Source organism: Cottoperca gobio, chromosome 21 (genome assembly GCF_900634415.1).
Source record: "Cottoperca gobio chromosome 21, fCotGob3.1, whole genome shotgun sequence".
Classification (NCBI taxonomy): domain Eukaryota; kingdom Metazoa; phylum Chordata; class Actinopteri; order Perciformes; family Bovichtidae; genus Cottoperca; species Cottoperca gobio.
In genome coordinates this window covers 12,188,773-12,204,721 of record NC_041375.1, presented here as the reverse complement: position 1 = coordinate 12,204,721, position 15,949 = coordinate 12,188,773, and the positions used below count along the sequence as shown (strand labels likewise).

At 39.7% G+C, this 15,949-nt stretch overlaps 1 protein-coding gene across 1 annotated transcript in view; it reads left to right on the top strand.

Annotated features, from left to right (window-relative positions):
• Positions 1-15,949, top strand: part of erbb4b (erb-b2 receptor tyrosine kinase 4b) — a 293,782-nt gene that overhangs the window by 179,452 nt on the left and 98,381 nt on the right. Inside the window, exon 4 of the mRNA XM_029458708.1 lies at positions 13,617-13,748. Within this exon, the coding sequence (XP_029314568.1) occupies positions 13,617-13,748 (132 nt within the window). The remainder of the gene's footprint in view (positions 1-13,616; positions 13,749-15,949) is intronic.

Below are 15,949 nucleotides of genomic sequence, written 5' to 3'. Positions count from 1 at the left end.
TAATATGTCTGATTGAGTTTGAGTTGTTGCTGTGGATTAATTTGCTCTATAATGTAAAGTGTGTTTCTCAGCCACTTAAACTGTGCAAAGTTTCAAACCAGACACTACTACTATAAAGTGTCAAATGGTAACTTTATCAAATGTGTCCAAGTTGGTGGAAGATGAAATGTGGACTTGTTCACTCACACAGTGTCCATGTCACTCTTTTTGCAGTAATACAACACTGACTCTCAGTGAATCCACTTGTCATTTAAAAACTCTAGCTGTGTGAACAGCACCGCTGTCTCTCTCTCTATACAGCAGGTACAGTACCTGTTCTCTCCCAATCATTCAGGAGCTGGATTCACTCACTTTGTTAACCAAAATACTTTTCATTGTCTGGTTTTAGCTTGAGAAGCGTCGGTTAACGTTGTAATATTTATTTGGCAAACGTCTAGAGGAAGATTTAGATGCTTGACCATTGACATTAACCCTGGAACTTACCTTCCTTCCGATAAGCTGCCTAAAAGTAACAATAACATTACATCCACAGCACTTAATAATGTTACGTTAGCTTACCTTTTTATATAGACCATGCTGGCCTGCATGTTTCATAGTTTGTCTCGTGTGTTTTGCAAGATATGTCAGATAACATTTCATTTCTTATTAGTGGCAGTTCAACAGATATAAACAACTTATATATATACTTATATATATAAACAAGTGATATTTGTGGGCGTTGGAGGACACTGCTTTACTAATCTGGAGCTAGAGTCTACAGTGGGAGATTTCACAGAAACGTGCAGGTTGCTGAATAAGACTTTGTCTAAAAGAATAACTTGTCCTTCCTTTTATATGTAATGCATTTCTTTAATGATTACTTTGTATATAGTTTAGGTCTGAAAAATAGGATGTCAACAAATATCTTTCAGCATTCTTTCGATTGACTAAATTAGCACAGCTTTAAGCCCTACTGTCGTTATCCTGTGGAGTTCAACACTGGCTCATAGATTTAAAACTGCAAATAAACACCTATGTCATTGGTGTCGTGGCCATGGTTAATGTGTTTTTAACAGTGGAGGTCTCTGGGAGGAATTATCTTCACCAGGCATTGGCTTCACCTGCAATACTTGTTAGTAGGATAAATAATTTTAATGGGATTTGTTCGCAAAGGCTAAAATATGGAATATTGCACATTTTATAATTTAATGTTAGGGAATTATTGCCCTCATAGCTAAAAAAGAAACCAATTGTTTCTGTTGGTATTTGACAACAGTGATCTGGTGTTGGACTTACACACTTTGTATGTCCTGACCTCCTTATCAGATTTGCTGCTACTGACACACTGATTCCAGCTTGAACAAATGACTAGTGCTGTCATTGTTTTTGGCAAGGACAGTCTTGTCTATCTGGTATATAAACATCATGTGATGAAGAATGTGTTACTTTATATGTTTCACACTGTACAAAATAACCCCTTTTGAACAAGCTCTTTCGATGCAGTTTGATACAGCTTAAACACCGCTAGCACTCTTCTCCAAACTATCTTCTGTTTCTACCATTTTGTTTTGTAAACTTTGCAACAGTTTTACACAGTATCAATACTTACTTTATTACTGATTGTGTAAACTTATTTGTCACATTACAACATTTCGACAGCCTGAAGTGGACAAAAAGTCCTATACATACAAACAACAACAAAAGAATGGCTTCACCCTTTTATAGTTTTTGTTCTTCTTCGGTGTCTTTGTTTTTGTTTTAGTATATGCTCTACCTACTCCTTTCAATTCATTATTTTGTTATTATAAAAGTCTGCCATAGATCTAATTGCAGGTTTAAAACAAACACTGTGATTGTCATGTTCAGTTTCTATCACTGACTGGCTGTCATTGCAGCTTTACCATGTCAGTTCATGGCTGTGCAGCCTTGACATGCAGTTCTTACTTTGATTCTGAAGGCCAGACTGTGTTTCAGACAGGTCTTTGATGTCAGAGGCGCTCAGTGCTCATCTCAGAGGAAGAACAAAATGAGATGGGAAAGAAAAGAAAATAGGATCTGACTGGCAGCTCAGTGGGTCTCAAAAGCCACTGAGGAAATTGTCACTTTTCATCAACTTAGTTATGAGGCCTAAATGGACACCCGTGGACTCTGGGTAATAAAAGATGTTCACTGTTGAAGTGTGAGGTGTTTAACATTTGAAAGTTCTGAAATCAGTGTTAGGCAGTTAGTGTGTTTGTAAGCTTAGTCTTTTTGTTTGACTTCGTAATCATGTTTGCCATCCATTTTCCCTATGACAGGATGTAGAAGTGTTGCTTTACAATAACTATAGCCTTTGGGTGTGGGATAGTGGTTCATCTGTAGATCTTTCAACATAGTTTAGATTCTGACAAGATATACAGTACATATTTAAACAGTTGGATAAAAAGCCTGATATTTCCAGCTATAAGCACCAATTTAAACTGTTATCATTGAGGCTTGCTTTCCACGGGTTTAAAAGAAACACTGCTCCCAAAACCAATTTAATAACCTTTTCTCAGTGCCAAAACACACATAAACACACAGATTACCCTCCAATGTTACAACTCCTCCCTTTTCTCCCCTGGTAGCTTAATAATTAATATGCATATTTTTTGCCTCTTATGCCTTAGCCTTGGGTAAGTGGAGCAGCTATTGATGGGGGCAGCGATGGGTAATGGGACATGAAAAGGACTTTTCTGTTCATCTCAGGTCCCCACAGAGATATTGTGGGTGTTACTACATGCAGGCATATCTTCACCATATAAAACATTTTTAAAAGCGTTTCCTGACTTTTTCTCTATGGTACATTTTTTCGTTGTGGTGCTAAAATTATCTGGCTTCCATCAATGGTATTTTTCTGAAGCTTTGTGTTTCCACCACATCTACCAGGTGTTGCCTCTTTGATAATGTCATATTCCGTTTTTTATTATAGTCTGTTATTGCAACAACCAGCCTGGCAGGCATATTGTATTGCCCATACACAGAGGTCGGTTTGGTCACGGATGTGGTCGGAAAGCATGTGCTCCATAGTTCTGAGACAATGTAATGTTGGCTCACATCACACACTGGGTGGGAAGTCTTACCTTAAGGACAGTGAAGCAGATAAAAACAGGAGGATTTTCAGATGGTTTTTGAACAAAATGTTTGCCAACATTATCCTCTGATATTATTGGGACTTGAGACTCAAAGAGAGCCAGAAGTTGGTTTATACAAGATGGTACAAATTGATAGCGGTCAATGAAGAAAACCTCCATGATCGTGACCCTTGCTCACACCATTCTTTCCATTATCCATGATGTTAGTAGCTGCTTTGTCATTTAAGCAGTCTGTATCTTGAGTAATTGTAGACCATTGGCAAAGATTTCATAACTTAGTTCTGGCACTTTATCCAGTGCAGTATTTGGGTAACATACTATGAGGTCTAAACTAGCCAATACAACTGTTTTATATTACCTTGTTATTTATTAATTCCAATAATATTTATGTTAACCCTACTGCTGCACATTTTGGTACTTACTTTTATTGTTAAAAGAAGACTTTCAGTTACAAGCAAACAAGTTGTGAAGGTGGTAATTCAGTGTCCCAGCATAAAATACAGCATTAAAAACTCATGCCCGTATTTTTTTTTAAATAGCTATCGCTGTTTTGCACTATATTTAATGTTACTTACACATCCTTAATTGGTTTTATGATGTGTTGTCCGACCTTTCGAAGGCGAAAGTGTTTATACCACTTTCAAAAGACCACCCGCATGGAAGGAAAAGCTGGTCGCCACAGATAGGGGGTAAATCTGATACTCGTTAAATAAGAATTACCATTACAGATAACAACGCACATTTTCAGACAGTGTATTCCGTAAGGCATTAAAAGTCAAAACAATTGTCCGAAATTGTTGCGTGACAAATGAAAAAAGAGAGCTTGAGCCATCTTGATCATAACAAAACTGCTAGCTAGCTTCTAGCAAGCAAGACATCCATTGATGCTAATATAATGCTGGTAGCGATTGATGAAACGTTAAGTGATACTTTGAACGTATGAATAACACTAATCTTGATTAACTGTTGCCTGCTGCCATTTGTTGTGTCCTTACGATGAAGTAACTAACAGTAGGTGGTATGAGCCAGAACCGGCAGCTGTGAATTGAGAAAGTAGAAAAGAAAAAAAGTGGGTGTTCTCTTACCCCACATAACAATTATAACAGTGATCAAGAAAAAGTGGGTGTTTTTGTACCCCACGTGCCAATCATAAGAGTGGGCGCCACAGCTGCAATCAGACCCGTCTCAAATTGTTACTCAGTCCAAAACAATCAAACACTTCAGTTTTGCTTGACTTTTCGGAGTGGCACTGCCTAACGACTTTGGTGTGGCTCTCCTTGCGTCTCCCATGTGTTTGGTTAGTGGCTCATAGCAAATCAGACTCACCCCCCCATGTGTGACATCAGCGCTGACCTTCTAAACTCTAAAACCCTTATCCAAATGAAAAACATCGTAATTGTTATTAAAATAATAAATTAAGACGAATATGGCAGAGGTGCGTTCATAGTTTCAATATAAATCTACTTTACAGTCTTCTGGTTGGACCTTTCCACCTTGGCTGATTCATGCCACATAGAAGTCCTGTGTGAACAAAGTGAGAGCCATGGCCTGTAGTGTGTTGCTGAATGTCTCTCAGTAGGCCTGAAAAAACAAGGCCTCAATGACGTATTGTTGCCTTAGCAAATAATGCAATGACTGAAGCCAGTTTACTCTGTGGTAAAACCAACATACTTGGTATGCTTGTGGTAAGATATGCTCTCTCTCGTCTCAGTTTTTCCATCTTTCCTTCTCTTTCTCTGTGCCTCTCTCAGACACTGTTTTGTTTTGCCCATTGCAGAGAGCGTGGCTCATTTTAATTCCGCTGGCAGGCTGATCACACATCAGCCTTGATAAGCTAAGTGGCCCTCAGCAGCAGCAATTGAAGGTCCTTTTACTCTTTTTTTAATCACTCACTTGTTTGTCCCCTTGTTATTCTTTTTGTCTTACTTCTTTGTCTCTTTCCTCAGTTGTTTCTTGCTTTTGTTTTTCTTACTTGCTTGTTTATTTGCCTTATCTCAAGGTATTGTAATATGATTATTTTCTCCTCCTCCTCCGCCCTACCAATAAAGCTCAGATTACCATTATCACAGTTTAAGTTGAAAATGAGCAAGAATGCCCCCCCCTACACACACACACACACACACACACACACACACACACACACACACACACACACACACACACACACACAACCATTCTGTCATGATTTTTTCCTCTTCTCATCTTTAAGCAGATGCTTTGCCTTGCTCGGGTATAATTCCATAATCCCCAAATCTCAGCCATTTTTCATAAAGACTCATAGGAAACAAATGCGTGAGGGATGGGCCAAATTTAATCAGCAGCCTGTGAATGCAATTATCTTGGCAGGGAAGAGGCGTATGTTTGGGGGATGGGGCCATGGCCGACGACCCCATGCCATCTACTATACCTCAGCAAATACCTCAACAGCATTTCTCCTTCAGGATAAAAAGGACACATGTTATTTCTAAGATTAGAACAATGTATACATTTTAAAGATTGAATAATAGCACAAAAGGGTTTTCTATTGACAGTTTCAATTCAATCACAAGTTCAGTTTTTATTTTCACTGAAATGTTTGAGTTTTAAATTAGCCATTGGCAGAGTAGAAAGGAATGAGTAGCAATTTGTGCTTCACAAAAGACACACCAAGAAATAGAGTTTACTTGTTGTTTTAAGCAATACAGTATATGAGTTTTGATGTTAATTGATTTATATCTAATTTCTTTACCTAAAATAATTGCTATACTAACATCATATTTTATGTATAGCTACTATTGTGCACCCAGATCATTGTTTTCTCTTCTGTCCCCTTAAAGACAGCCATTTCTCACATGTCCTCTTTTTCCATTTGGTGCTACTGTTTTATCCACAGCTCTTACACCTTTAAGACGATTTGTGTATTTTCCATTACCGTATTTCTTTCCCTCAAAGTCACTTATTTTAAACTACCTTTTTGTAGGAGGTTTCCCAATTTGTTTTCCATCCAAACACTCAACTGCCAGGCAGATCAAAATAGAGCTTAAAGTTTCAATGAAATAACAGGCCTGGGCGAAACTAATACTTTCAAATTGAATTGTTTTTGCATTGAGATGAAAGCGGTTGTTCATTATCCAAAATATCGCACATTGTAAACGTCCTGCTGCACACATGAGGCTTTACACTGCCACATCCACTCAGCCTTGAATGTCAGTCACCATGTTAAAATTAAATGTGCATTTAATGTGTGAGACGTGTGTGTCTCCTCATTCATATGCAGACACACAGGAAGACGCATACTGTACATACTTAACACATATACTCGTGAAGAACTCCCTCATCTCATGGCTGTGTCTCTCTCTCTGTTCAGTCTTCAATATCTTTCTTTTTCTTCCATTACAGTTTTATTTTACTCTCCCAACATGGTGCCATCCAGTTGTTTTGATCTTACAATGCTTCTCTCTCTATAAACCTTTGCCAGTTAATTTCTTTCTTCTACCAACCCATCAATGTGACCCAAACACACACCCACACACACGGCCCACGCTTCTGCTCTTGACCGCAGTGTGAAAGACAGTCAAATCCCAACACTGCCATTTCCCAGGTGAAACTCTCTCGAAGCGCTTTTATGTAGTCAAATTAATGCAGTTGTTCTTTTCAGGTCAATAGTTAAACACATAAAAGTGCAATTACATTTGAACCATCTTTCTTGGGGACTGCGTTAAAATTACATGCCATTTGTGTGGGAGGTGCTCCATCCGTTGACCTTAATAGAGATATGAAGTTTGTGATGCATGCTGCTAGACATTTCCCTCTATAGATTTTGCATTAAGGTTTTCATTCATGTTATTATATACATATTATATTATATGTATGGCGACGTAGACCAAAAAGCAGAGTATTACAATTATCAAGCCAGCTTCAATATAAACATTAGTTTCCCTGTGTTGCTCAGAAAGAGAAAGGATTTGAATTAGTCAAAGATGACACCAAGCCTGATGGCCATGGGTGTGACCTAGATCATTTAATTGTATTGATAGTTTTCTCTCTACCTTAGAAACTTTCAGTAATATTTCAGATGGAGCTTGTGGAGCTCTGAAAATATGTTGTGACATCCAGGCTCTAACATGTAAAATAAACTATCAATTGTTTGCTCGTCTTAAGAAAACAGCCACATAAAGTTGTGTCTCATGTCCCATAGCATAGCTATGGACAGACATCACAAGTCTCTTGATGAGCCCACCAAGGGGCAACTTGTATAGATTGTCGGGCCACTCCACCCATTTTAAACATTACATTCAGTTTACCTTTCATGCAGAGTTCTACTCTGGTTTGTCAAATGTCTTCTGTAGCTCTGGAGAAAATAGCTTGACTCGTACTACACACTACAGACATCCAGCTTCAATTTTGACCATTCTTTTTAAAAATCTGTCTCTTATGGGCCCCTCACCTATAGGCTATAAGAACAGTATAGCATTACTGGAGTAGTTGTCCTAGGACTGACCCTTGTGGAACACCAGAAAGTATTTGCTTTAAAATATTATTATCTATTGAGACAAATAACTTTCAAAGATAAGAGGAACAAGCAAATATATCAAAAACCAACATGTTGCCTCAGACTAATTAAACAGTTTGGTGAATATATGTTCAGCATTTGTATGTATGCATGTGAGTGAGTGAGTTGCTCCACCATCTTCAACAGGGCCAACATATGTCAACAAGCATGGAAGTGAAGATCTGAGGAAACTTGTGCAAAGCTTTATCATACATGGAAACAGAATGCATGCAAACACACAGATATGTCTATGTACACTTAAATGTACAAGCCAAATCCTTGCACTCGTGAGAACACGTTTCTCTTTTTCTTGTCTTTTACCTACATGCACGTACACACAGATACACACATTCACTTTACATCTGGGATCTGGAAGCATTTCCTTGGCAGCAGTGGGGACTGGGGAGCAAGGAAGGAACTGTGCAGTAGCAGAAGATGATGGATGGGAGGGGAGATCACCTATTTGTAGAGCAAAGGCAGAGATTTGCTGTCCTGACATCTCCTGTCGGCAGCCGAGCAACTCAGAGCACAGTGATTGACGCAGCGCTGTGTGGCAACATGAGCAGCGTCTGGAAACTCAGAAAATCACCTCTCCTAAAGCTTATTGCTGGTTGTTTGTTAATGGTTGTTTTAAGAGTGTGTAAGAGTGCTGAAGATGCTGTGGCATCTGAAGTGGATCTGTTTCATCAAGTAGATCCATTCACTAATTCATGTATCATCTATTCATCCTTAACAACCATATTTTAGACATGCGTTATATTTTCTTTTTTTCTTATAATTTTTTTCATTAGCCACCATCTATCATGACAGATGAACAGATACACTGATGGATGAGGCTGATAAAATGGATGTCATTTATTCTCGCATCATCTAACATCCATCCCTCCAAGTAATTTATTCTTCTTTCCAAACAACATGTACAGTATGTATTTTGCCCAATCTTTCACTCACTCATTATTTCATTTATTGTTGAACAGGAAGCGGTCCAGTTCAGTCAACAGGCCAAAATAAAAAAAAATCTAAGTGCACTCTCTTCTGTGGGAGCACATCAAGACCTTCAGTTTCATCTTACCTATATAACTACCTATTGATTATCTTATTTTCTTCTTCTACTTGTAGTTGGTAAGGGTGCAGCAGCATAGCTATTAAGTGCTTCCCAGTAAGTAGTTTTCTATTATTTGCCACTGAAACAGTCGGATAAAGTATTTCTCAAGCAATTCCTGATAGCATCTGCAGTGGGCCAGAAGAATAATGCTGACATTCCTGCTTACATTTTCCCAAATGTTGTGGGGATTAAAATGAGTGACCTTCTGGTTACAAGGCCACTGATATAGCCAACTGGTCATTAAATTAATGCTCAAGGCACGTATACTACTGACCTGAATGCATTACTGCCAACCCAGACCCAAACATAGCTGTATGTATGAATACGTTTTTAGCATGTTCTCTTCTGTGTGTGGACTGTAAGTGTCCACTCATCTCTTATTTTTGGTATTTCTGCTAGTCTGTCTGTTGAGTGCATGATAGCAACAACTTCAACCTTCCACTGCTGCTGGGGGGATCACAGCGGGATCTGTGCCCCAGCATTTAGCCTCTTTGACCTAGAATGCATCCTCATCTTCCCGCAGAGTTTCTCTCCTCTGTTTCACTGAGCTGATAGCAGCGCTGAGCCGAAACCAAGTTGAAGCTCTCGGAGTCAATGAGACAGTACAGTGGAGACCCAGGGTAAAATCCCCAGTCCCACTGCTCGAGGAGGGAAGAAACGCCTCTGTCTTTCTGATTGAATACCTGTCTATCTACTGTAATTGCCTGACTGTTTGAGTGCCTTATTGAATCTCTTGCTGCCTTTCTATCTTTTTAGCTACTGTCCTGCTGACTGTTTCTTTTTCCCTATCAAGCCGACGTGTTTTCTTCATGTTCAGGTGTACAGTATATAGCTCCCTAAGAGGGACTGTTAAGACATCGAGTGAAAGTGTTTTCTTGTATGTATTGATGGTAAAAGTGTGATAATACCGTCCTCCAACACTAGAGCAAGTCAACCATTTATTATAGTACTTCTGTTACATATTTCTTCATTAAACAATCCACACAACACTTATAAATTCACTCTCACAAACTCATTAATATGGCTTTTTTTCTGATCATTGGTTTGCTATTTGCCTCCCAGTCTTAATCAAACTCATCCCCACACTGCAATAAAGAAAAAAAAATCACAACAAGCACTTACCATCAAAATAATTGCCTGCATACATTTGTTCTGCCTCCTTGATTTTCATATTGCTTTCATCCAACGGTCATGCGGCCTGATATTGAAGATTGGTGTGGCTTTCGAAGCCATACTCTCATTCAGAGATGCCTGGAGTTGCTCTCGGGACGAAGCGAGAGGGGAGGGGGTAGTTTGAGGAGACGAGCTTTAGCTACGTGAACAAACTAATTAAGACATTTTCTCTACCCACTAAACAATCAACAACAAGATTCAACCATTGATCTCCCCCTGGCCACCGACTGCACACCCAGCAAATGTGCAAACCAAGCATTTACTTGTAATGAAAAAGCAAAGCGTGCATGAGTTTTGCATGTTATTGTAGGTATTAAGTAATATCCATGTGTTAACTATTCATATTTTGGTGACGGATGCCATGGGAAATATTGTAACTGTCCTTGGGAAAGCACCAGCAAGCCACCAATTAAACTGTTATCCAGCGACTTGAACTTGGTCATGTCACACTGCAAATAAGTGTGTTTGTGTGTGTGTGCGTATGTGTGTATTTGCAGAGCCAATGTACCATGTGTGCGAGAAGCATGACAAGATGGTGTAGCCCTCTGGATGGTGTTGAGGGTCACTTGTTGTGACAGTGTTGAATAGAGAGGGTATTTTTCTTTTCCCAGCCTGTTTATACAATGTGTTTGAGAGTGTGAATGCTGCTCACACATCCAGCTGGAATTAGTCAAAACACCTTGTCTCACTTGTTTACCGCACACAAGAATCCTGACAGTTGTTTTTTGGTTGAGTTGTTTCTTAAATTCAACTCTTTTGTTTAGATTTCCAAATTAGATCCTTGAAAAACTGTGGTTGTATCCGTGTGGCTTGCTGATGAGTACAGCTCAAGTTTACAGATGCGAGGAGAGGTTTACTCGACCAATTACTGATGGACAGCATATCAACAAGTCCATTGTCACTTGGAAATATTCAAAGATGGAAAACTATTAGAATAAATTATATGCTGCATAACCCACATACTCATATCCTTTTTCTTCTTTTTCATGTCCTAATGTCCAAGCAAGCCATGCCTGTTGTTTGAGTGAGTAAGGTACACAATGATCAAATTTAACTTTCCAATTAATTAAATAAAAATATTGTTCAGTGAGACTCAAAATATGTTAATAATAGATACAAATAAATAGGTAAAAAATATGAGATTGTGGATACATTTTTACTTTAATTGTCAAGTCAAGATATCAGGGTCAACTGATCGTGTTCGGATCGTTTTAAAACTGCCTCTGCATCCCTCTACATCAGGGGCAGCCAATGTGGTGCCCGCGGGCACTTTGTCGCCCGCAGGGCATGTTCTAAAGATAGCACTAGTCACCATGGAGCTCCGTCTAAAATGTGTATTTAATTGTTTTGCTGTTTTGTTTTTTTTATATCAATAAGACTTGAATTATTCTTTATTTTAAAATGACAATATTGAATATAGAATTTAAAAAACTAAAATGTTTTTTGTATATATGAACTCTGATCCTGCGCAAGCTAAATCTCCATTTACCTTTTCGCTGAGACGAGCTAGCGGGAGCAGCTACGATGGGGCGCTAGGTGTGTTTCTTACGCTGAACATGGCAGAAAAGCGAAATAAAACTAACTATTTTCACAATGATTGGGAGGAAGAATTCTATTTTACAACAGTGAAAGAAAAGTGTGTATGTCTCATTTGCGGGGCGACGGCAAAGCGGCACATTGTGGAGACACTTCGGTACGTGTCACAAAGCTACCATGCTAACTACCTAACTAACTCCCACCTGCAGCACTGCGGGCAGAACAAGCCGTGAGTTAAAGGCAGCTTTGGACAGCAGCATCTCTTTATACGAGGCCGGTGAACAAGTCACATAAAGCAACGGAAGCTTAATTTTTAATAAAGTACAAGAAAGCCTTTTCGGACGGAGAGTTCTTGAAAGGTGCAGTGATGGTTATTGAAAACACTGTTCAAAGACGAGAAGAAAGGTTCTGATGTCCTCTCCACTCTCTCCGATGTTACAAAGTTAGTCTTTGTACAAACAGGATATGATTTGAAGATGTGATAGTTAATGATTACTAATACTAAAATATAACTAATGTGATTCTGAACCAAATGCTACAAATGTTCTCATTCATACAAAACGGTCAATACATATATTTACAAAAATATCAGAGATGTGATAACTCTGATTTTCAAATTTTGAAATAGATTGAGAACATAAATAAATAATGTTGCATGTTTAAATATGTCTGTGTTTCCTACCATGGTAAATCATTGCTTTGCTTTGTCTGTTGGTTTGTCCATTGCCCTACTTTGCCAGCAGCATCTTATTGTGCAAACAATTTGAATTTGAGACATGGCCTCCTCCTAGCCTAGCGATATCCCCCCTGTAGTGAGAGGCAGGATTAATTTCTCTCCCTTACTCCCACCACACATGCCGAAAGGTAGAGAAGGAGAGCTGAGGTCGGGTGCTTGTGTAGGTAATACCACCACCTATTATCCAAGGAGTATCATTTAATCGGGCCTTTGTGGGACGATATTGTATTTGGCTGTTTCAGTGTGGTGCTGGCGGGGTGCCTCATGTATGATTATGTGTCTCGTCGGTTTCAGCCCTGTGTCAGTAATGTGTTTGTAGGGAGATAGAGAACACACAAGCTCTGTAAATAATGCAAATCTGCTTCTGGGCTTCACTCCGTCTCTCTGGCTTTATCCCATCTTTATTTGTCTCTCTTTATTTCTTTTTCCCACTCTTTCTCACATTAAAGTCAGGATTAGGCATTCTCTAAAGTCCTGCACAACAATAATCAGAACCACCCTCCGTATCCAATAATTCAACAGACTGTGTGGGTGTGACGAAATGAATCAATCCTCTGACAATCATTGGTTGAACAAGGTGATGCATATTATGATGACAAGATATATGACTTTACCCCCACCACATTCATGAAATATAAAATTACAAACTTGTTATGGCTGCTGTCCTTTATTTAGGCTTAAATCCCAGATGGATTTCATGTTGTGATGTTGTGTCATGTTGTGAGGCTTACTTCCTCCTGTCTGCTCGCAGCCTGGGACAAAAAAAACTACAACATTGGAAAAAATCAGGAGTTTTAATAATGGCAATATGACATGGCTTTGTCCTGGCTGCCTCACAATAACAACCTTCATCAGTTGTGTGTGTCTTAAGATCAGCTGCTTCAACTAAAACCCAAACCTGCTATTGCACTCAAGTCAAGCCAAGTCAAACTTTGTCATCCCAGCGGGGGAAATTCGTTTTTGCTTATGTGCCGAGATCACGTGCAAATTCAGGCTATTAATTGCTGTGCAAACAAAAGAGACATATATTTTGTGTCCTCTAAACAGGAATCCTGTATCTACCGCCTGAAGGTGGAAGCTCAAGTGTATTATGCAGCGTGGGTGACTTCCCCATATTAGATGTCAAAGAGCTGCAGCTGACTCTTTGACCACTTTGACAAGCCAGCCAAGCCTATTCTTATTGGCCAGATTCAGGTTTTCAAACCATGCCACAGTACAAGAGGGAAAGAAAAGGGCCTATCCAATTTAGTGATTAGTGAACATGCAGTGTCTGGCCATGTCAGTTGTTAATTATAAAATGATGAGGGGAAAAAAAGCGGGCAATTAAAAAACACATCAGGAGCTGAATTGCCAAATTAGGCGCATCCTCCAGGCAGAAACAGTTAAGAGCCTAGGAAGCCCTGTGTGTATCTGTATTGACCATGTGCTCTCTCTTCTCCACAGAGATCCTGAGTGGAAGCGTGTATGTTGACCAGAACAAGTTCTTGTGTCATGCAGACACAATCCATTGGCAGGACATTGTCAAAAACCCTCGGACGCATCCTGTGGTGGTGCCCACCAACAGCAGCGTCACATGTAAGTAACCTAACAAACACGAGTGTATAACAAAGGAAGACTTGATTTGACTTCCACCTTTCTTTTAAGGAAAGTTGTACTAAGAGCATTGCTGTTGGTCCACACTCACATGTTTATATTCATTCACACCTGGAAGGTAGTTGTGGCAGTGTACACTGCTAATGAGGCTAGCTCATGACTACATTTGTGATGACTTATTTCTAATAAACAATCTTGATTTAAAGCATAGTCAGCTCTACATGGAGGGCTCTGGAACTCACTGGACTATGAGCAGGCTAAAAGTTAGGATTTGAGAAGTATACTGTAGTTAGAGTTTCAGAGTCCTTTTATGAAGCAGCGGGGGCTGGTACATTTTGACAAGAAAAATGGTCCAAAGGAGACCCCACACCTAATCTGCCTGATGTGACTGATGTGAGCAGCAAAACATTGTCATCCCAAAACCACCCCATGACCCCATTCTGTCACTCTGCTTACCATAACAATCCACAATGACTGCTCACTCACGTCACATTAATGCCCCCTTGTAGCCCGCTGGAAGACACGTTAATAAATGTTTAGAATTATGATGGGATTTATTTGGATAACATAAACATACTTATTATGCCAGGGTGTAGGGGGATGATGGTGGAGGTGGCTGTCAATTAAGTACAGATTCATTAAGTCACCTCTTCTGACCCCTTTTCTGTTAATTCTCTGATTTAACCTCTTAACACACACTGCTTCTGTTATTAATTTCGTGCTCAAGCTGTTTGACATTTAAATCCGTTGTTGTTGTTGTTTTTCTTCTTCTTCTTAAGCTGTCACGTCTTGTTCCTCTACAATACAAAATAACATATTAAAATGCATTATCAATATGGAAGAAAATAAAAAAAGACTGTGTGCATATGTCCTTGGATTTCCTCTCACAGCTCTTGCTGAGGAATTCAAATGCAGATTAAGAGCTCCAAGCATTGATATTCTGCTCAATCACCCTCCTCCCTGCAGCCCGTTAGCCCTGGATCGACCCTTATTCCTGTGCAAGTCTTCTACTCCGCCAAAAGATCAAGGGTCTCCAAACCTGTAATCCACAATTGAGAACATAATCTCCATTTCATTCTTTGGGAAGACACAAGATTTACGCCGTTATTACTTGTGACTTATTTGTGCCACGGTTGTTGTTTTTATTGGTTGTCTTTTCAAAAACAGGACACCCATTTTAAAATCCATGCCCCGTTGATTCAGTTGAAGACCAGCCATCTGTCTTTTACCTCACACCAGCCCCTGCATGGCAGAATCCTCGACATTTTAACCTTTGGGGGCAGTTATTTTAGAAAGCTGTAAAAGATTATGGTGCAGGAAGAAGGGTGGGACAGGTATATTCTAGGTCAGTGGGAATTTATAAATTGAGATAGTGAAGACCTTGGACATTAAATGAAAACTCTTCGCAGGACACCAGGCGAAGAGGAGAACAGAGATATAACTAAGTGCAGCAAAGGTTCTGCACACTTGGCACTGTCAGACAACCACTTATGGCTGGCTGACATTTGTATTATCATCCTGTTTGTGTGCTGCTTTTCATACAGTCAAGGCTGTCGACCTCTCTTTCTCAAGCATTGTCAAAGTGCTAGTTTGAGGGGAACAGACTGGAGAAGCAGAGAAAAGTAGCGGGACAGACTGGAAAAAAGGCAAAGAGAGACAGGGATAGACATTAAGTGAAAGAGAGTCACAGAAGAGTGATAAATCAGCAAAGCGGTGGAAAGAGGATGAAAGAGATGAAATGTGTGGTGTATAGGGACACAGACGAGAAAGAAGAAGAGGGCAGAAGATGGAGAGGCTCATGTTGGAGAATAGAGTCAGTATCGGTGCTAATAGCACTCATCTGGAGAGGCTGATGGACAGAGGACAGCACTTCTGCACTTAGCCAGGCTCACTTCCCCCGCAGTCAATTACTAGACAGTCAATTAAGTCCTCCAAAAAAAAAACAGAGAGGCACTGGCTGAAGCTCTGAGGGTATGATGCTGCTTTCTGCTGCTGCTTCCTGCTGCTTTACTGTTTTTATCTCAACCTGATGTGTGCTGGTTTCATGCTGGGGAGATTGAAAGTGGAACAGCATAAAAAAATGTTCCCTGAAAAGTAACCTGTGCCAAGGTTATTTTTGCGTATATGACTGAGACAGCATGTGCCAGTCAGAGAAGAGGCTGTGTTACTTGAAGATGGCAAGT